Raw genomic sequence first — 20,546 nt, 5'->3', positions numbered from 1 at the left:
ATATAAGAACCAGTGGGTGCAGGGGCTTCAGCACCAGAGACAGAGTGGATGGGGGTGGGGGGGAGGCTGCTCTTGGGCAGGCTGCAGCGGTGCAAGCAGCCTGCAGCTTGGGGCCTCCGCCCGCCCTCTCCCTCCCGCCGTTGCTGGGGTTTCTCCATCCCATCAGCGGCTCCTCGTTGTGGACAGGAATCAGATGCATGACGCAGAAAGAGGCCCAGGGGTAGGGGTGGGGGTGGGGGTGGGCGCAGCAGTCCAGTCCCAGCTTCCTTACATGGGGGGCCAGTGGCCACCTCTTCCCCTCCCAGCTGCGCGGCCTCGTTGCCCCACAGTTGGGGAGGGACCTGTGCCGCCCTCCGTGTCTTGGGCTGTCATTCCGGGGTTGAGGCCGCCTTGCCTCCTGAGCACCGTGCTGCCACCGGCACAGGTGATGAGTCTGGTGGCCGCGAGTGGGCTGGGCGGTTGGGCTACACAATCTGGTTATTGAGCTGTCCGGGGTACTGTTCAAAGCGCCTGTTGGCCTCGTCACTGAGCGCGTCACCTGCAATGAAACCAGAGGAGGATCTGGGCCACCCCGCCAATGGAGGCCGCTGCAGCCGGCTGGCCGCTCACAGCCCTGCTCCTCACCATTGGTCCCCCCCACCCTTGAAAGCCCTTTCACGGGACGGGCCCCATGGCAGGCCAGCCGTACCTATGTGGCAGCTGTGGACCCAGATGCGGTGCCCGTCGTACTTGCAGTTGCATTTCATGGCGTTGTTGGTGAAGTCGCTCTCCGCAACTTCGTACCTGGGGTTAATCACCACCTGGAGAGCAGAAGGGCAGGGGGAGTGAGGGAGTCCCTGGCCCCCGCCTTACCCAACCCCGTGCCTGCCGGATGGTTTCCATGGCAGCTCCCATCAGCCTGGGTAACATGGCACACAGCGGGAGCTGTGGTGCCAACATTTGGAAGGTAGGTCTAGCCCCGGGAAGGATCGGCCCCCTCCCCTCGTGCTGGGTGCTGCCCTGGGAGAAGGCCGGCACAGGCGCAGGACCTTATGACCCCCATGGGTCAGTCCCCACGTGCCTTTGGCCCGATTCTCAGAGCAGAACGCGCTTGCTCCAGGTTCGGTGGTCTCGACTAGGTGGGAATCGTGGCCTGTGGCTGGAGGGATGCTGTGCCTGCCCCAGCCAGATCATGCCCTGCTGAAACCTAAGCTGAGAGTGGCGCTCTGCCTCCGTGAGGGGGGCACCTGTGGATGGGGGTACGTCTGGGCTCCCGCTGAAAAGTCAGGAGCACGGCTTGGGAGGGTCCTGGGTGCCCCCAGGTGGCAGCTGTGGCCCAGGGTGCTTCGATTTAGCTGGGAGAACCACTGTTCCTATCCTGGAGAAGGGAGACCCAGCCAGGGTCCCACGTGGCCATTAAATCCAAGGTGAATTGCTAGAAGAGGCGCTGCTTCAAAGTACTGGGTGTTGCACTTCAAGGAATCTCATAAATGAGATTCCTTGAAGGGCTGTCTTTCCCATGCGGGAATGGGGTGGGGGAAGCCTTCTCCATTGCCTCACGGGGGCTACTGTGCTTCCGGCCCCCGGAGACCTGGCCAGCCCCTCCCCAACAGCTTTTCAGTGCCAAATCAAGACCTTTCCACCCCAGCATGCCCACCAGGAGGGGGGGGGGACGAGGAGGGAAGAAGAGCTTCTGACTCAGGTTTCCTGCTTCTCCAATCCATTTTTTGTTTTATGTTGTCATTTAACTACTTGCACACTTGATGATAATGTTTGATGCTATTCTGTGCAGATTGATGTCGAGATGGGAAGGTTTTTCAGAAGTAAACAATTCTCTTGACCATCGACCCAACCTCCCTGTCTTCTTCGCAAACCTTATTATCGCTTATTGGGTCTTAGAAAGATTTCAAAACGCCCACAAGCAGCCCTGTCCAGTGAGGGGGCGCACCACGCCTGCCCGCTCCCTTCCTGCCCGCCTGGATCTTGCCCCTAACCTCGCCCCTCCACCCACCCCCCACCCCTGGGCTCACCTGCAGGATGTAGTTCCCTGCCTTGACGTCGGTGATGTCGATCCACTGGCAGTCAATGTCATGGCGGTAGAGGTCCCAGCAGCCCACGGTGATGCCTTGCTCCCCAAAGTTGGCGCACTCATAGCGCTTGCCCACGTCTGCCCAAATGAAATAGTGGCAGGGTGGCGGGGTCAGATTCTGCCCCTGGGTCCCTTTGGCTGCTCTCCCTCATAGCCGCCTTGGGAGGAGAGGAAGCACTCAAGGAGGGAGGGGCAGAGGGAGGCGCAACTCTCCTTTGCTTCTCCCCGGGAGCGTTGGGGGAGCGCAGCATCGGGGCTGGGCAAATGGTTGGCCAGCCGGCCTCCTCCGCTTGCAGTCCTTGGATCCTGCCCACCGGGCTCCCCTTCTGAAGCCACCGTGGGCCCATTGTGCCCCTGGGAGGGAGGAAGGGAGGGAAGGAGGGAAGGAGGAAGGGAGGGAGGGGGCATCACCCACCTTCCTGGCATTCCGTGTCCTCCAGACAGAAGCTGGCCTTGTGTCCCTCAGCCACCTTCGTGCCATTTGGCGTCAGCAGGTCGTAGTGGGTGAAGATATCCATGCTGTGGTAGTGCCTGGGGTGGGAAGCCGTAGAACGTGGGTTGGGAGGGGGGCAGCAGGGGGGCAGCCCCACTTCTGCACAAGGTGGTGTGAAAGGCAGGCCCAGTGGGGGCGGGGGGAGGGAGCAACACACGCACCCAGCCAGCCAACATCCAACGAACGCACAGCCTCCTCTCTCCCTCCCTCCCCCCCTCCGCTGAGGGAGCCCACGGGAACCCTTACCCGTGGCATTCGTGCCAGACCCAGGAGTGGCGGCCGGCCTTGGGGCGGAAGTCAGCTCGGCCGTTGTTGTGGATCTGGGAGGAGAAGCGCAGGAGGCGCCGGTGCCCATAGGGCCAATTGGCACTCCGGGCACTGCTGGACAGGCAGTTCTCCTCTGCGGCGCAGTAGAGCATGTGCAGAGGGCGGTCCTCGATGTACGCCGTCTCTTGCACCAGTGGCGCATGGAGCAGCAAGTCTGAGGCAGCTGTGAAGAGCCAAGCGGGGTGTCATGAGGGAAGAGGCGGCTGGGGGAGACCAGGCTGCCCTTGGGGGTGGGGCTGGGGGTGGGGCTGGGGGGTGGCCAGCAGCCGGCCCATGACCGGGGAGGTGGGCCGGCCAAAGGTCAGTAGGCGGAGAGGAGTGGCCAGACGCCGGCCTCAGATGTAGCCCTACTGCCCAAGAGCTCTTCCAGGCTTCACCTCAGGGATGTTCTGAGGCTGGGAAACACCTTTGCGAACGTCTCAGGAAAGGGAGGGGGAGGCGGCATGGATGCTCAGCTCCAGCCAGTTCAAAATGGGGGCCCTGCTCCTCACCCTCCCCCCCCCATGGAGATGTGCCCAGCAGCAGCCTCCCCCTCCCTCCCCTCCCCTCTCACTCTCGGAACAGATGACGCCGGCGGCAAAGCGTGTCCCCGTCTTCTGGCAGGTCAGGGTCCTGTGCTGCTGGCAGTGGCTGAGCGCCATCTCCTGCCCTGTGCACTTCACGCCGCTCAGCACCATCTCCGTCACGTTGCTGGCATCCCAGTACCATGTTTCCTTGGAGACACAACACAAGAGGCAGCTGGACAACCATCTGTCAGGGATGCTTTAGGGTGGATTCCTGCACTGAGCAGGGGGTTGGACTCAGTGGCCTTAGAGGCCCCTTCCGACTCTACTATTCTATGATTCTATGGTTCTAACACACCGGAGCATGGGATATGTGGCAGGGTGGCGCAGGCAACGGTGTGTGGAGCGTGCCAGCCCGCCCGCCCGCCCACTCCCCATCTCCCCTAGGATGTGCGCCGGCCCTGATCCACCTCCAGCCTCCTTCCAACTGGGTCCCGCCCTGCCCTCCTGTCATCCACCTACCGTCACGGCATGCATGGCGTAGCCCAGGCCCAGCTGCCGGCACGCCACCATGGCCTCCGTGGTGCTCCAGCCCGTGCTGCAAACTGTGCCCCACTTCCCAGCACGTTTCACCTCCACGCGCCCCTCAAACGTGGTTCGGCCACCAACTATGCGGATCTGTGGAGAAGCCCTGCAGGAAGTCAGCACGCAGCCCACTACCACCACCACCATCCTGGCTCGGCCACGTGGCTGCCTCTGCCTTGAGACGTGGCGGTGGATGCTGGGGCTGCCCTGCCCTGCCCCCCATGAGCCACTTGGGGAGGTCTGCTTGGGCACAGGGCCAGGAGGGGCGGTGGTGGTGGGCAGCAGGCGCCACCCAGGCAGCAAGCTCAGTGGCCAGAGCAGGCCAGGCCCAGGCAAGCAGGCAGGCCGTCATGGCCTCCACGGTTCCTCAGCTGTCTCGGCAGATCAAGCCCCGCCGCCAGCAGCGGGGGCCATTGGGCCCGGCCCTCAGCGCTACCCTCAACGTGGCTATGGCCCCCGCCCAGGGGGATCAGTGAAGAAATAGGCTGGGGCCGGGGGTGGGGGTGGGGGAGAGAAGAGAGGCCGGTCTGGAGGCGCGCTTGTGAGAGGGGGCTGCGTCTGCTGGCTGCCGTCCATCAGCCACGTCCTCTCTGCTGGCATCTTGCCTGTCAACGCCTCCTTCCCATCTCACCCATATGGTTCCCCAGCTAGGGAGGGGGCCTTGGCTCTGTGGTGGAGACCCTCCTTTGCCTGCAGAAAGCCTCCGGTCAGACCCCTGAGGTCTGTAAAAACTCCTGCTGTCAACCCTGGAGATCCACTGCTGCCAGCCAGTGCCAGCAGAACAGGGCTGGATGGAACAGGAAGTTGGACATCAGGAAAAACTTCCCGACTGTTAGAGCAGTATGACAATGGACCTAATGACCTAGGGAGGTCGTGGGCTCTCCCAGCCAAGAGGCTTTCAAGAGGCAGCTGGACAGCCATCTCTCAATGATGTTTTAAGGCGGATTCCTGCATTGAGCAGGGGGTTGGACTCCATGGCCTTATAGGCCTCTTCCAGATCAACTATTCTATGGTTCTATGACCACGGGGGTCTGGCTCAGTGTAAGGCTGCAGCCTCTGTTCCTGGGGCCCCTCCTGGAGCAGAGGCTGCACCCCTACGCTGATGCCCCAGAGACACTCCCCTCTGCCCATGCTCCATGGCAGCCCTTCCCAGCTCCCTCTCCTGGCTTGAGATTTTACCCCAGACCAATGGCCAGAGCTGCTTCCAGAGGAGGGGTGGGTGGGGGGTCCTAGCACTAGTGATCCAAAGGCTGTAAGGAAAAGACAGGAGACTTTGGGGGACACACAAAGGCCCCCCCACATCTGGACTCCCACCAAATGCTGTGAATGACACAGGGCAAATCCCCCCCATAAAAGCCACATCTGGGAGCACCAAAGAGTAGGGGGTGGCAGGAGGGGGGAGTTGCACCAGTGGGGATGTGCAATGTGCCTCATGCTTTGGGGTGTTTTTTTTTTTGCAGTGCCGGTGGCAAGCCATCAGGAGGGCCAGTGGCACGGCATGGGGGAGCAGAGTCTGGCAGGGGGAGCCCTTGGTGGGCAAGGCCCCCGCACAACCTGGGAGCGCCTGCTCAGGGGCAGCCCACGTCTCATGGGCAGGGCTAGCATCGGCCTGTGGCTAGGAGCTTGTCACCAGCGCCAAAGTCAGCCCAGGAGCCACAGGATGGGCGTCGGCTGCTCAACCACCTGCCACAGGTGACCCTCTCTGGCAGTGGTGCTGCTCCCAAGGACACCACACGGATCCCTCGGGAGGGATCCACAAAAGAGTGACGGATGGATCGCCCCTGCCGAGCGCAGCCTCTGGCATCCCAAACTCCCAGATCCGCCACCACTGTCTCTCCGGTCATCTGCCAGGCGGACCCCAGTGCAGGGGGCTGGAGATATGGGGCTTGCCCAGACGCCTCCACACAGCACAGTGGCTTCCTGGCAACCTGGCCACACTCCCAGCAGCCCAAAGAAAGGGCTTGTGGGTGCTGAGCAGCCTCTGCTTTGCTCCAAGCCGGAAAGAGCCTTTGGGGTCCTCTCCACGACACCCCCCCACACACACAGCTCTCCCCTGTCCCTCGCCTGCCACCAGTCCAGCTCTGTCAGGAAGGGGGCCATTGGCAAGCAGATGCAGAGCTGGGGGGCAGAGGGATGTCCCTGGCCCAGACGGCTGTCTGGGGATGAGGGCACAGCCGGCGGCCTGAGCTGGGCTGGGAAAGGTCTCCCTCCCCATGAAGGCCTCCGGAGCTCTTTGCCGCCCTTCCAGAGGAGGGCCGGGGGCTGCTTGCCAGGAGGAGGGCAGGGTGGGGGAGTAGAAGAGGGGCAGGATACATGGGCTCCTCCCACCCCACCCCGGATCCTCGCCTGCACAGCTTACCGTGGTTTCGAAGCCCATGTAAGGAACGTTGCAGCGGACCCCGGCGTCCTCAGAGTGTTTGCAATCCTCCTGGGTAATGTTTTTATAGGGACAGCTCCACAGGGTCTTCTCAGAGCCCAGGCACTGCGCCTCGCTCATGTAGATCTGGCCCATGCCTAACCCAGGAGAGGGAAGTCAGGCACCGGCCACCCCTGCCCCATCCGAAGCCCCCTCCCCCAGGGCTCCACACCTGCTGCTCTCCCCTGCCGGGGGCACTCTGGGGAGCAGCTGCCTGGACGGAATTGTGGGGGTGATCCTGGCCCCCAAGGCCACCACTCAGCAGCAGCAGGTGCCATATTGCTCCCCCCAACCCCAGAGTAGCGGGTGCAACTGCCACGCTTTAAAGTGAGTGGGGCGGGGGCGGGGGCAAGGCTGGTTGGCTCTTTCACAGGGCTGGTTGGCCACTAAAGAAGAGGCCAGAATTCGGGCAAGGTCTGGCAGGGCCCAGTTCTGACGCACAAGCCCGGCCGCCCACAGGCACCCAGGCTGCTCGCTCGCTCGCTCACTCGCACTCTCACCTTGGCCCATGCGGGCCCCCGTGAGGGCCTCCTTGGCGCTCCCAAAGCCCAGCTCCCGGCAAACCACGCTGGCCGCCACCAGGTTCCAGCGGTCGTCACAGACGGTGCCCCATTCGCTGCCCTTCAAGACCTCGACTCGCCCCTCGCCAGGCTTGGCCCCACCCTTCAGCCGGACCCGCTGCTGTGGGGGCACAGGGAGGCTCAGATGCAGGGAGGCTGCTGACCCCAAAGGTGGCGCCCTGCATGCCAGCCCTCCCCCCGTGCTTCTTGTGCACCCACCGGCCCCCTTAGCACCCAGGACAACAAGCGCCCTCCCAGCACCCGTGCACGAAGCCCACCCACCCACCCACCCACTCACTCACTCACTCACTCACTCACTCACCGTCCTTTGTTGCTGCTGCTGCTGCTGCTGCCTCTTTTTCTTCTGGGCCTGGCCTGCAGGGGCGAAGAGGGGCCCGGGCACGCAGCTCACCACGGCGGGCATCCCGCCCGGGCAGGCTCTGGTGGCATTGCTCTTGTAGAACTCCAAGGAGCACATGGAGAGGTGGACCTCCTGCCCCGTGCAGGCCACTGAGTGCAGCCGGTAGTTGGGCGGCTGGCGCTGCAGGGACAGCCTGTAAGAAAGGTGTGCCAGCAGCCTCAGCACCACCACCGTGGGGCTGCCAAGGGCCACTCCGGAGCCCTCTGTGTGTGCCCCCAAGGAATGGGCGCTGGCCCCACAGTTCAGCTGCCACAAGCCAATTGCCTAGGGAGGCCGTGGGCTCAGGCAGCTGTCCGTCAGGGATGCTTTGAGGTGGATTCCTGCACTGAGCAGGGGGTTGGACTCGATGGCCTAAGCAGCCCCTTCCAACTCTACTGTTCGGCTATGGGGTGGTATATAAATGTAATAAATAATAAATAAATTCTATGATTATTTGAAGCAACCCCACCACCACGGTCTTCAACTACTCTGGGCTTGAGCAAGTGACTGAGCAAATAGCTAGCTCCTGTCTGGGGGGGGGGGGTGGAGAAGAGAGTGGGGGCTGCTGTGCAATGGACCCCTGAATGCAGCCCAGACCAAGCAGCTGAGCAGCAGCTGGGGGACGCCTGGCCTCAGCCCTGGCCCCAGCATCCACACTCCCCGGGGGGAGCAGCAGCGCTGGCCCCATTACCTCTTGGTGCCCCTAAAGTCCTCCCTGCGCCTATGTTTGGGGCGAGACCTCGAAACCAGCCTGGAAAACACATAGAAGACAAGCGTGAAGGAGCTGCCCTGTGCAGGGCCGCCCTCCACTGAGTCAGCCCTCAGCAGCCCCCAGGGGACGGATGAGGCCCTGCGCAGCCCACCCCCTGCAGCCAGAAGCGGGCCCTGCGCCCATGCCACCAGGACTCATGCAAGTCCAGCCCCACAGCGCCAGTGCGGAGGGGCTGATGAGGCAGAGGGACAGGAGGGGGGCACACAAAGAGTCCCTGCAAACGTTTGTCTTGCCCACTGCACTGTTTCCAACAGTGGCCAGCCATGTGCCATCTCAGAAAGCTGAAAATGGGACAAAACGCTGAACACCTTCCTCAGTTTGGTCCCCAGCAGCTGCTGAGGACAGGTAGTCTGTCCCGGAGGAGGAGGAGGAGGAGGGGGGGGGGAATCTGCCTCACTCGGGTAGCTGCCTGCTTTCCGGTAAGGGAGGGGTGACAGAGCACATGCTTTGGGTGGAGGTGTTTCCATGCTGAACGCCTGGGAGCTTACGGAGCGGGGCCAGAAAGAGCCTTCTCTCTCTGCCTGGGGCGCTGGGGGAGGTGGGCCGACGGGGCTGGTCAGATGCTCATGAGGGCACCTCATCCCTTTCCAGTGTTCTCCGCCGACGGCCACGACCACACCTTGTGGCACAGCAGCACAGGGAAGGTGAGGGAGTGAAAAACCTCCCCCTCGCACCTCATGCTCTGGGCCTGGGACATGGCTCCCCCGACCGCTTTTCTCCTACACTAAGAGGCCTCAGAGGCTTGAGGCCTGTCCTTGCAGGGAGGGGGGGGCGGCACGATGGGAAACACACATGGTCACGGCTAGCAAAAGCCCCACCGTCCATGGCGAGGGAGAGGTGACCCTGCGGCAGCTTTGAGGGCTGGCGGGGGAGCTCTCTGAGCAAAGACGCACCTTTCTTCTAAACTCAGGTGGTGACGTGGAGGAGGAGGAGGAGGAGGAGGAGGAGGAACCCCCCCCAAAGCCCACAAGTGAGTCAAGCTTCCCTGGGCGAGAGGAAGCACACTGCAGGCTTTGTCTGGCAGCCGTGGCCAGACGGCCATTCATGCCGCTCAGGTGCTCCCCCTCGCCCAGCCCCGGACCATTCCAGCTCCTCCTCCTCCTCCTCCTCCTCCTCCTCTGGCCATTCACTCCCAGGATGAAAGGGGCTTGCCAGATGTGCTGGACCCACGCCTGCCTGGGGTGACAGGAGGCAGTGCTGGGGAAGGCTCTCGGCCATGGCCTGGCTCCTGCCCAACCGCCCTGCCCTGTCCCATCTTGCCCCCCCCCCCCACCTGCACTGGCCCTACCGGTCACTGCCCCGCACGGGCAAGAGCCATACGCCAGCACCAATGCTTGGAGGAAACTCCTGTCCCGAGGGTCCGGTTTTCTAACTGGGCCAGTACAGCCTCCCCAGACACCGACTCCACCTTCAGGCCCTGGGCTGAGAGGCTGCCTGGCCTTCCAGGGAGGAACAGGGGCAGGCGGTGGGATTGCCCTGTGGCAACTGCCCCTTTCCAAGGACCACGTGGCGCCTGCGAGGGACTCTACCCAAGTCCAGGGAAGACGGAGGCCTGAGTGATGCAGCCCGAGGGCGGCCAAGGCAGCTCACAGGACAAAAGCAGAGGCCGCAGAGGCCACTCCGGCTGTGTGGGGCCACCACCATCCCCAACGGAAGACATCGCTTCAGAGGGCCATCAGGGGACCAAATAATCACAACATCCCCACCCCCAGACACACACACAGAAGGACAATTAATGGGGTGCCCAGCACCAATCCTGCCCGCCCCCTGCTTGCTGCTGCACCAGGTGCTCTCCTGCTTTTTCTGTCAGGCTTCTCACAAACATTCCTCATCGCCGTGATAGACAGCACTGGGCTAGGCAGACGGGAGGGGGGGAGGAGGGGGGGTTGGTTGGTCTCTGGCTCAGCCCAAGGCAGCTGCCTACATTCTGAACCAACCAGAAGTCTCAGAAGAAAAATTGCCTTACACAGCTTCCTATGTTCCTATACACACAAAGACACACACACAGCATTTTGTCCAGAAAAGAGCAGCCACCACCCTCAGCCCGCGCTTGGCAGAAATGGCTCAGCTCCAGGACACGTGGAGGCCCTCTGGTGCTTCCGGCACCGGACACAGAAGAAATCCTGCCCCTGCCGTCCCCGACCTTTGCAGCTGGGAAAGTCCCCCTCCCCACCCCCAGGAGCCCAGGAGGAGAGGGGCCCACCGAGAGGCACAGGAAGCAGGAAGCAGCAAGCCCAGCCAGCCCCCCCCCCCCCGCCCCAGCCAGTTAGCTGAGCCCCCGAGTCAATGGATGAACCTCATGGCCCCAAACCACAGGCCTGCCGGCCGGCCCAAACCACTGAAGGGAAGCGTGCAGCAAGGAGCTGCTCGGTTTGAGGATGAGGTTCATGGCATTTCCGCCGCTACTGGATCGCAGCAGCAGGATCCAGCCTGGGTGGTGCTGCGGAGCTGCTCAGACCCATCAGGGGGATGGACTCGGCGGCTCGGGCGTTGCCAGGGCCAACCAGCTGCACAGGCGCAGGGTCTGCCTGGCCCTGCATTACCTCTTTCGGGGGGCCGGCCTCCTCCGGCCCTTGGCTGCCTTGGCTGCTCGCTTGAACCGCCTGGAGAAGGAAAGGCAACAGCTTTCTTAGGGAAGGTGAAGGCGGCTGTGGGGCAGCCCTAGACGACGACTCAATGGGCTGCCCCACAGCACCCAGCGGCCAGAGCCCAGACATCGCTCCGTTGCAGGGACCAAGCCCAGGGTGAGCCAGTCCTGTGCTGCCTCTCCAGGGCCGGATCAAGGCTATGAAGGCCCCAGGCCCGAGCCCTCCATCATGGGGCCCCTACTCTGCCCCTGAAACTGAACTGACAGACATGATATTGATGCATGCACGCCCACATGCGCACACACACACAGACAGACAAAGCAAACTATTTGATGTCCAACAAGAATGCCTATTTGACTGCAAATCATCTTCCATGCTTTCCAGGAAGGCTCATATCTTGGCCGTGGTCGCTGGCTAGCAACACTGGGCAGGAGAGCCGCTCGGCATCACCAAAAGCTGAGTCCATGAAAAGCTCACAAACAGGACGCGAGTCATCGCCAGTGACACACGGGGCTTCCTGGGGAGGGACGGCAAAAGTGAGTAGCCAAGGAGAGACCCAGACCGGTTGTCAGCTATGGCAGGAGCCAGTAAGGGCGTCAGAGCGCAGCGCAACGGCTGGGCTGAGCTCAGAGGGAACAAGCGGGCAGTGAAAAGAGCCCAATCCCTGCATGCCTACTCAGAGCTAAACGAGACTTACTCTTAGGTAAGAGTATTCAGCACAGGGGAGTGGGAGCATGAGCCGCTGTCCTGTGTCTCTGCCAGACATAGAATCATAGAATCATAGAATAGCAGAGTTGGAAGGGGCCTACAAGGCCATCGAGTCCAACCCCCTGCTCAATGCAGGAATCCACCCTAAAGCATCCCTGACAGATGGTTGTCCAGCTGCCTCTTGAATGCCTCTAGTGTGGGAGAGCCCACAACCTCCCTAGGTAGCTGATTCCACTGTCGCACTGCTCTAACAGTCAGGAAGTTTTTCCTGATGTCCAGCCGGAATCTGGCTTCCTTTAACTTGAGCCCGTTATTCCGTGTCCTGCACTCTGGGAGAATCGAGAAGAGATCCTGGCCCTCCTCTGTGTGACAACCTTTTAAGTATTTGAAGAGTGCTATCATGTCTCCCATGAGGAGACATGTCTCCCATGTGCTATCATGTCTCCCATGTCTCACATGAGGGAGCGTGAGTGCCAAGTCCAACCCCCCCTCCATGATCCTCTGCTGGGGGCGCAGAAGATCATGTGTGCCTCGTTCTGAGGAAGGGGGAGTTCTCAGAGCAAGGCATTTTGGCTGGGTGGACTCGGTGGAGAGCTGCCCTGGGAGGCGCCTGCTTACGCCTTTGTCAGAGTGACATGGAGGGTGGGTGGAAGCCGCTGCTCTGGAGAGGCGCAATGGCTGCTTTCCTGCGGTGGCATTTGCCACAGCAGGAGAGTGGCCAGCGGGACTCTCCGGGTCAGCCACCAGCTCTATTCTTCACTTTGAGAGGCATTGGACAACGGTGGCATCAGCGCCCACGGCCCTACTGGCAGACTAGGAGACCCTGCCCTCGCACCCAGCAGGATGGGTATAACAGCCACGGAGGATCAAAGTGATCTTGATAGGCTGGAGTGTTGGGCTGAAAACAGAATGAAATTTAATAGGGTTAACTGCCAAGTTCTACATCTAGGAAAAAGAAACCACACGCACAGTTACAAGATGGGGGATACTTGGCTCAGCAATACTACAAACGAGAAGGACCTTGGGATTGTTGTAGATCGCAAGCTGAATATGAGCCAACTGTGCAATATGGCTGCAAGAAAGGCAAATGCTATTTTGGGCTGCACTAATAGAAGTATAGCTTCCAAATCGTGTGAAGCACTGGTTCCTCTCTAGTTCCTCTGGTTAGGCCTCATCTAGAGTATTGCATCCAGTTCTGGGCTCCACAATTCAAGAAGGACGCAGACTAGCTGGAGCGTGTTCAGAGGAGGGCAACCAGGATGATCAGGGGTCTGGAAACAAAGCCCTATGAGGAGAGACTGAAAGAACTGGGCATGTTTCACCTGGAGAAGAGAAGATTGAGGGGAGACATGATAGCACTCTTCAAATACTTAAAAGGTTGTCACACAGAGGAGGGCCAGGATCTCTTCTCGATCCTCCCAGAGTGCAGGACATGGAATAATGGGCTCAAGTTACAGGAAGCCAGATTCCAGCTGGACATCAGGAAAAACTTCCTGACTGTTAGAGCAGTACGACAATGGAACCAGTTCCCTAGGGAGGTTGTGGGCTCTCCCACACTAGAGGCCTTCAAGAGGCAGCTGGACCACCATCTGTCAGGGATGCTTTAGAGTGGATTCTTGCACTGAGCAGGGAGTTGGACTCGATGGCCTTATAGGCCCCTTCCAACTCTGCTACTCTATGATTCTATGGTTCTCCAGCCGCTGGAAAGTACACAACACGGGTTCATACGAACACATGCCTGCGCGTGCACTTCACTCCCTCATCCTTGTCCCTCCTCTGGCGCCTCACGGCCCCACTTCGGACAGCAACAGGACGGCCCTCCTGAGCCCAGGCCAGGCGGGGCAACCGTGGGCACACGCACACACTCTACGCTTACTTGTAGAAATTGCGGTTGACCCTCTTCTCGGCAGGGAAGCCCAGCATGCCACAGATGACCCGGCTGTTCCGGCTGTCCCAATTTTCATCGCAAATCTGGGCCCAGCCACTCTTGTGCCGGACTTCCACAATGCCCTCCGTCACCGGCAGCAGCGGCCGCTTGGCATGGGAGACCACCGGCCTCAGGCGCAGCTCCTCCACCTGGTTCTGCTCTGTCTGGAGAAGGAGAGAGAGGGTCAGCCCCACTCAAGAGACCCTGCAGCGCCGCCCCCCCCACCAAGGCCTTCAAGACTCTTTGGGGTGAGGCTGGTAGACGGATGCAAGCTGAATAAGGCCTAACCTGCACCAAGCAGGATATTGCACTATGAAAGCAGTATGGAAGTGGTATATAAGAAGCAAGGGCCACACTACTGCTTTACAGCTGAATTGAAATGCACTGACAACATTGGGGGCCATTGACACAGACCATTATTATTATTATTATTATTTATTTATTTATTTATTTATTTATATAGCACCATCAATGTACATGGTGCTGTACAGAGTAAAACAATAAATAGCAAGACCCTGCCGCATAGGCTTACATTCTAATAAAATAATAATAAAACAATAAGGAGGGGAAGAGAATGCACCAAACAGGCAGTATAAAAGTCAGAGCAAAATCAAGTTTTAAAAGCTTTAGGAAAAAGAAAAGTTTTTAGCTGAGCTTTAAAAGCTGCGATTGAACTTGTAGTTCTCAAATGTTCTGGAAGAGCTTTCCAGTCGTAAGGGGCAGCTGAAGAAAATGGACGAAGCCGAGCAAGGGAAGTAGAGACCCTAGGGCAGGTGAGAAACATGGCATCAGAGGAGCGAAGAACACGAGCGGGGCAATAGTGTGAGATGAGAGAGGAAAGATAGGAAGGAGCTAGACAGTGAAAAGCTTTGTAGGTCAACAGGGGAAGTTTATATTGGATTCTGAAGTGAATTGGAAGCCAATGAAGAGATTTCAGAAGTGGAGTAACATGGTCAGAGCGGCGAGCCAAGAAGATGATCTTAGCAGCAGAGTGGTGAACAGAAACCAACGGACTGATGTGAGAAGAAGGAGGGATGCCACAAGCCACTTTCACACCGCTTTCATAGTGCTATATCCTGCTTGGTGTAGTTTAGGCCTAAGCTTCCAGGGGGAGGGGATCTGTTTTGCTCCCCATTTCCCCATGGCTTTGATATGGAAAGATAGGAGGGATCTTGTCCCCTAGATGCAACTGAATATCTGCAGATTTACAACCCTCTGGATGAAAAGCCTCTTCCTGAGAGTGGCGGCACATGGCTGGAGTAACGCAAGCGTGAAGTGCAAGAGTGCGAGGGGAGTCCGAAGGTGGGGCAGGCCCTTCAAGGCCTCTCTAGGCCCGGCCCTCCGTGCCCCCAGGTGCCCACAAGGGAAGCCCACAAGCAGGAGGGCAACCACACACCCTCCTGCTCAGGTTCCCCAGGAGGCATCGGCCTCCTCCTCCATGGGTTGATCCGACCCCCTTTTAAAGCAGCCAGGTCGGGGGCCGTCTCCACACCTTGCAGCAGGGAATCCCACAGATTAACCAGATGCTGGGTGAAGAAGGACTAAGTTAGTGTATAGTTAACTAAGCAGCCATGGTAGGAGTAATTAGTAGGCAGCCAACTTTACAGCTACTTAAATTTAATAAGTTTAGCTCACTTTAAGTGCAGAAAAATCTACTTGAACGTATGAACAACGGGTGCTCACCTTAACCAAAAGTTAAACAATGAGTGGCTACAAAGTTAAGGAAATAATGAAACAATAAACTTATAGCAAAAACAATATATATAGAATAAAATGTGGAACATTTTTTAGGGGCATACACACAAAGATAATAAGCATACAGACAACAGTAATGCAATAATAAAGCTGCTCCACAATGTCTGTGAGCGAAGGCCAAACGCGTTTCGACTTGCAATCTTCTTAAGTGGCCGGATAACCTGATAGTTACGAATCCACGGGAGTTGGGGCAGTCAGTGATTTATGAGGCACCACTCGCCACGCTATAGGGAGTGACAATTTTATATATTCCTTGAATTTGGGATCAAGTGAGTCAGCCCGTGTATATTTTCTTTCCCCCCAAAAAACGTACCTGAACTGAAGTTTTTAACGAGCTCTGCTATCAGGCCACTGAAGAAGATTGCAAGTGGAAACACGTTTGGCCTTCGCTCACAGACATTGTGGAGCAGCTTTATTATTGTATTACTGTTGTCTGTATGCTTATTATCTTTGTGTGTATGCCTCTAAAAAGCGTTCCACATTTTATTCTATATATTATATTGTTTTTGTTATAATTTTATTGTTTCATTATTTCCTTAACTTTGTAGCCACTCATTGAAAAATCTACTTGACCTGGTAAATTTAAGAATGCACTGAGGACAGCGGAAGCAGCCCCACAGCCTCACTGCTGTTGCCTTTGGAGGCCATTAGAGAGCGGGAGGAGGCCGCCGCCTGCTGAAGCTCAGAGCCACAGGAAAGCAGCGCTTCCAGCCGGGCGGAATTCAGCAGCCCAGCCCCCTCCCTGCCCCAGTTGGTGTCGCATGCCAGGCGCAGCGGTAGGGATGGCAGCAGGGGGTCTTGCAAGCATAGCAGCAAGTAAAGCGCGGGATCAGGCCCGGGTCTCGGAGCAGGCCCGAGTCAAGAGACCACAAGGACGAGAGTCAGGAGTCCTGGATGCTGCATTTGCCTGTTTCCAAAAAGAAAGAAAACCCTGCTTATGAACAAATGAGCAAAAGAAGTGAAGGGCGGGGAGGGGGAGAGGCCAGAACAGGACACACACACCCCCGCTGGGGCAGGTGAAGGTAGGAGGGCCATTCGAAACAGAAAGCTCCCGCACCTGGCTGGCCAGAAGACCAAGAGAAGGGAGGAGCACCGAGTCCCTTTTCCTAAGCAGCCGGGGGGGGGGAGGCGGGGGTGTGTGAGAGGGGGTTCTGCTTGCTGTTCCGCCTCCAGTGATGAGAATAACTGAAGCCAAGAATGAAGCCATGGGTTTGTAGCACCCCCCACTCCCCTGCAGGAAAGGGGCCTCTTTCTGAGGAAGTAACCCAGATTTGCTCTCCAAAACGGTAACAAGCGGCCCCCGCCTCCTCCTCCTCCTCTACCCCCTCCGATGACGAATGGAAGGAAGGAATGCCGTGGGTGTAAATGCCTCTCAGTCAGGCCTATGCCCCAGTTCCAGATGTGACATAATTCTCCCAGCAGCTGGGTGCTGCTGGGAGGCAAGCCAAGGACTTCTGCAGGGGGAGGAATGGCAGCTGGCTCTCAGCCCCACTGAAAGGAAAGGCAGAAGGCGGCCCCGGGGTGAGGGCGTGAGGGGGTCTCTGGGGCATTTCACGCAGGGCACGGGCTGCCTGGAAGGCACAGCGCTGGCAGGGGCGCAGGCTGGCTGGGCCAACGAGCAAGCAAGGGCACTTGCCCAAACCCCGGCATTCAGGCAGGACTGTTTGCCCCGAGAGCCAAACTGGTTTTCCCAAGTTGCAGTGCCCCCAAAACAGGACGAAGGATGAAGCAAGGTCAGCTCAGGTCACACTGAGAGGGAAGGCGAGGCTGAGCCCCTACCCCACCCCCAGAGCCAGACAGCAGGAGGGAAAAGTCCCTTTTGGCTCCCAGCATGGAATTCGAGATGCCCCAGGCTGAGCTCCCAGGCCTCAGGCCCTGCTTTCCCCTTCGCATCGCAAGGTTTACGGCAAGGAGCTGCGTGCTGGAGGAGCCGGGAGGCCTTTTCGCTGGGAAATCCGCCCTCCGACTTAATCTTTGCAATTCCTACATTGTTCCCAAAGGCAAATCCGCCCAGCCCTGTTGCCCAGCCCCCTACCTTGGGCTCCCTCTCCTTTTCCCAAGGCATCACCAACATGCCTGGACACATGGTTGGCATCTTGGGGGGGGGGCGCATGGGTAGAGGGTTGAAGTGACGGATGCACTGAAGGCTTCGCATGGGTGGATGGGTGGCTGCGTGGGTTCCTGGCACTTCCCACTGCCAGCTGCACGTGGAATTACAGTTGGCCTGTCCTGATGTAAGCAGGTTTTCCTCCTAGTATACAGGTTTGCGACAGACCGTAAGTCCCGCCCACTTCACCTCTAATTGCCCAGTCCTCAGGAGAACAGAGGAAGCGCCATGCTGGATGAGACAGACCCTCGGTCTGATCCAGCCTCAGGGCACTTCCTATGTTCTTATGCTGACTGGGCATTTAGAGGTGAAGTGGGCGGGACTTACAGCCTGTCAGAGGGAAGGCTGTTTAAAACCGTCAGGACAGCCCAACCCTCGTTCCCTTCCACCATGCCCACCCCCACCCCCATCACCCCACCCCCACCACCCCCAAGTGCTGCAAGGCAGCCAGGTCCTCTCCTGGAGCGAAGACGTGCAGCCCTGCCTTAAAAGCATGCCGGCCATTCTATGGCATCATAAAACCATCTCCTTGTTCCGAGTTTCTTTTCAAAGAGTTTACAAAATTAGAGCCTGCAGCACAAGGACAGAGGATTGCAGCAACTTTTACTTCCAGGTCAACAGAGTTCCAAATGAGGCTGTGCGTCGGCGTCCCCCCCCCCATTCCGTAACCAATGGGCGGTGGGGTGGGGTGGCATAGAACAATTTGTTCATCCCAGAAGAAAAGGGAAGTTCAAGAAGCAGCCAGTTCGGGGCCTGTGGAGAATTCTGCCCAGTGAGGCAGAAGTGGGCACAGCGGCTGTCGGTGACACCAGATCCTTTCATTGACAGTTTTTGAAAAGAATCAATTTAGATGGAGCCATGCAAGAGGCAGCAAAGCACAGGCGTCCGACAGCGGGAAGGGGCCGTTTCGGCCATAGGGCCCAATCCCTTGCTCAGCGCAGGCCTCTTGGGAAGGAAGCCAGTGCTGCTCCTCAAAGGAGCGGCTATGCAAGCCGTGCAATGCCTCCCCTCCTTCCCAGCAGAGGCAGGGGATGGGTGCTCAGCCTGTCCGTCCCCCCCTCCCCCAAAACATGGCCCACCTCGATCACGTTGGCATCCACAAAGCCGGGGATGCGCTCGTCCTTGCAGACCACACCGGCATCTTCCTCGTGGGAGCAGTCGCTGTTGCCCCAGCCCCGCGACCGGCACTCCGAGATGCTCTTCTCGCTGCCCCCACAGTTCACATTGTCCAGCCAGATGCGGCCTAAAGAGTCACAGCCAGGCAAAGTCAGGGGCAGGGGGGAGGGGTGGGGGGAGCGCCGTGGGGAGCGCCAGGGGCTGATGCCTGGCCAGGCGAGCGCGGGGGCTCAGCCTTGCCTTGGGGGACTTGAATTCCTGTTCCTGAGGGCTGGTTGTGGTTATTCAGTGATGAGGGGAAATGCACTCTGCACATGCTTCAAAGACAGGCTCTTCTATTATCCCTTTCCTGGCTCTTTGGGCCTAACTGTCAATATGACCCAAGGCTGAGTCCTGGCGAGCTTGGAGGCGACCAGAAACCTCCCCCCGCCCCCATGTAACTGCCGTGTGGCTGGCTTGACGCGCCACATCCGATCAGGGCGGCCCCTTCGTCTGTGGGCTGCTGCTGCTCCCTGTCTCCCAAGCAAAAGGGGCTAGAAGTCTACCCCCGCGGCCCACCCACCCCACCGCCCCAGCCCATGGGCCCCCGCTCCGCCATGCTCACCAACACCTTTGCCGTATTTGGCACTGTGAGCCCAACCGGTGGCTGCCACGAAGCCCAGCTGGCGGCAGAGGACGTGGGCGTTGGCCAGCGTGAAGTCGTCGTCGCAGATCGTGCCCCATTCGCGGTTGTAGAAGACCTCGATGCGCCCCTCGTTGTGCTTGCGGGGGTAGCCGGCCAGCCGGAACTGCAGCTTGGCCGCTCCCGGGCTCGGTGCTGTGGGAGCCGGGGTGCTCAGCTGGGCCATGCTCCCCCACAGCCCCAGGCCACACAGCAAGCCCAGCAGCTCCCACAGCCCCTGGGCGGCACGCATCTCCCTCGCTGCCTGGGCCTAGGAGAGAGGGAGGCGTAGGCTCATGGCGGATCCGGGGGTGGGGAGCTGAGCGGCCCCTGCCCTGTGTCAACCTCCTCCTCCTCCTGCACCGAGGGCTCCTTTGCTCCTACAGGGGCCTTTCACCCACCGGGGTCCCAAAGGGGTTACGCAAGGAGAATCCCCCTCCCACAGCTCCACATGGCAGCATCCCCCATTCCCAGAGAACAGGGGATGGGGGGGGACTTCAGCCATCCTGCCCTGAGGCACTGCTGACTTCTTCTCCCCCCCTGCCCCCCCCCAGCTTCTTTGGACTCTTTCCCTGTCTCCCCCCCACACACCCCACTGCCTCTGCTGCCTCCTGCTTGCCTAGTCCTCTGCTTCTGGTGCCCCCTTTTGCCTGCCCCCTTCCCTAGGATTAGAGGCAAACAGCCAATGGAAGAAACTTTGCTGCAGTGAGACAAGGGAAGCTCAGCCAATCACCACCACCCCTGCTCTTGGTTCATTGCAACAGAGTTATTCACAATGGCCATTTGTCCCAATATTTCAATCTGGGATTTAGGAGCTGTTGAACGTTTCACATTTCAAATGATTATATTCAGAGTCAAACATCAGTGACTAAAAATCCCATAAACAGATTTCATGTGTGAGTCCTTGTGTTTCAGGGACTAGAAACTCAAATTTCTCTTTATGGAACATTGCCCGGGTTGGGTTGGGAGCAGACCTGTGTTTTGAGATCCACACAGCAACATTTGCTCTTGGGTCCATTGACCAGGGGTCCCAGTCTCCAGTGGAGTTACTGGGACAAAGTCCCCCACACAGCATGATGCTTCCAAGAAAGAAAGCCCTTCGCTGCCTAGAACCCCGGCATGGGTGGGAGGGGGCTGTCGCACCATGTCCTGCTTGTGGGTCAACAGCCATGCTGGACTAGATGGACCCTTGGTCTGATCCAGCATCACGGCTCTTCCTCGGTTCTTATGCTGCCAGCCTGAGTAGGAAAAGAGGGGCTGGATGGCCTGACTCAGCGTAAGGCAGTTTCCAAGATAATTACCACACCATGAAGGATGAATGAGACTCCAGGCTCTTGACCAGCCTGGCCTGGTCCAGCCCAAACTGAGGCACAAAATGTTAATGGCCACAGACTTATCCCAGAGATCTAAGAGTATGGAACAGTTTGTCTTCTAACAGAAATATGGACCTTCTCATGACAATCAGCTTCTTTACATGCTACCCAGTGAAATACATGCTGTGTGTGTGTGTGAGAGAGAGAGAGAGAGAGAGAGAAAGAGAGAGAGAGAGACTGAGGAAAC

The 20,546-nt window shown here is 58.8% G+C and overlaps 1 protein-coding gene across 3 annotated transcripts in view; it reads right to left on the bottom strand.

Moving 5' to 3' along the window:
* Positions 1-20,546, bottom strand: part of LOXL3 (lysyl oxidase like 3) — a 281,633-nt gene that overhangs the window by 257,993 nt on the left and 3,094 nt on the right. For 2 of the 3 annotated variants that reach the window (XM_063135830.1, XM_063135829.1), the window contains exons 2-16: positions 18,930-19,257; positions 18,289-18,452; positions 13,297-13,511; positions 10,668-10,727; positions 8,044-8,103; positions 7,275-7,506; positions 6,893-7,073; positions 6,336-6,490; positions 3,914-4,069; positions 3,442-3,601; positions 2,808-3,051; positions 2,484-2,599; positions 2,010-2,146; positions 689-800; positions 417-538 (exon numbers count right to left, since the gene is read on the bottom strand). In XM_063135830.1, the coding sequence (XP_062991900.1) occupies positions 465-538; positions 689-800; positions 2,010-2,146; positions 2,484-2,599; positions 2,808-3,051; positions 3,442-3,601; positions 3,914-4,069; positions 6,336-6,490; positions 6,893-7,073; positions 7,275-7,506; positions 8,044-8,103; positions 10,668-10,727; positions 13,297-13,511; positions 18,289-18,452; positions 18,930-19,239 (2,376 nt within the window). In that variant the 5' untranslated portion in view covers positions 19,240-19,257 and the 3' untranslated portion in view covers positions 417-464. The remainder of the gene's footprint in view (positions 1-416; positions 539-688; positions 801-2,009; positions 2,147-2,483; positions 2,600-2,807; positions 3,052-3,441; positions 3,602-3,913; positions 4,070-6,335; positions 6,491-6,892; positions 7,074-7,274; positions 7,507-8,043; positions 8,104-10,667; positions 10,728-13,296; positions 13,512-18,288; positions 18,453-18,929; positions 19,258-20,546) is intronic. The other variant, XM_063135831.1, reaches the window with a different exon arrangement.

This window comes from Elgaria multicarinata, chromosome 10 (genome assembly GCF_023053635.1).
Source record: "Elgaria multicarinata webbii isolate HBS135686 ecotype San Diego chromosome 10, rElgMul1.1.pri, whole genome shotgun sequence".
NCBI lineage: Eukaryota > Metazoa > Chordata > Lepidosauria > Squamata > Anguidae > Elgaria > Elgaria multicarinata.
Note: the sequence above shows the minus strand (reverse complement) of the source record. Positions and strands in the feature narration are given on the sequence as shown.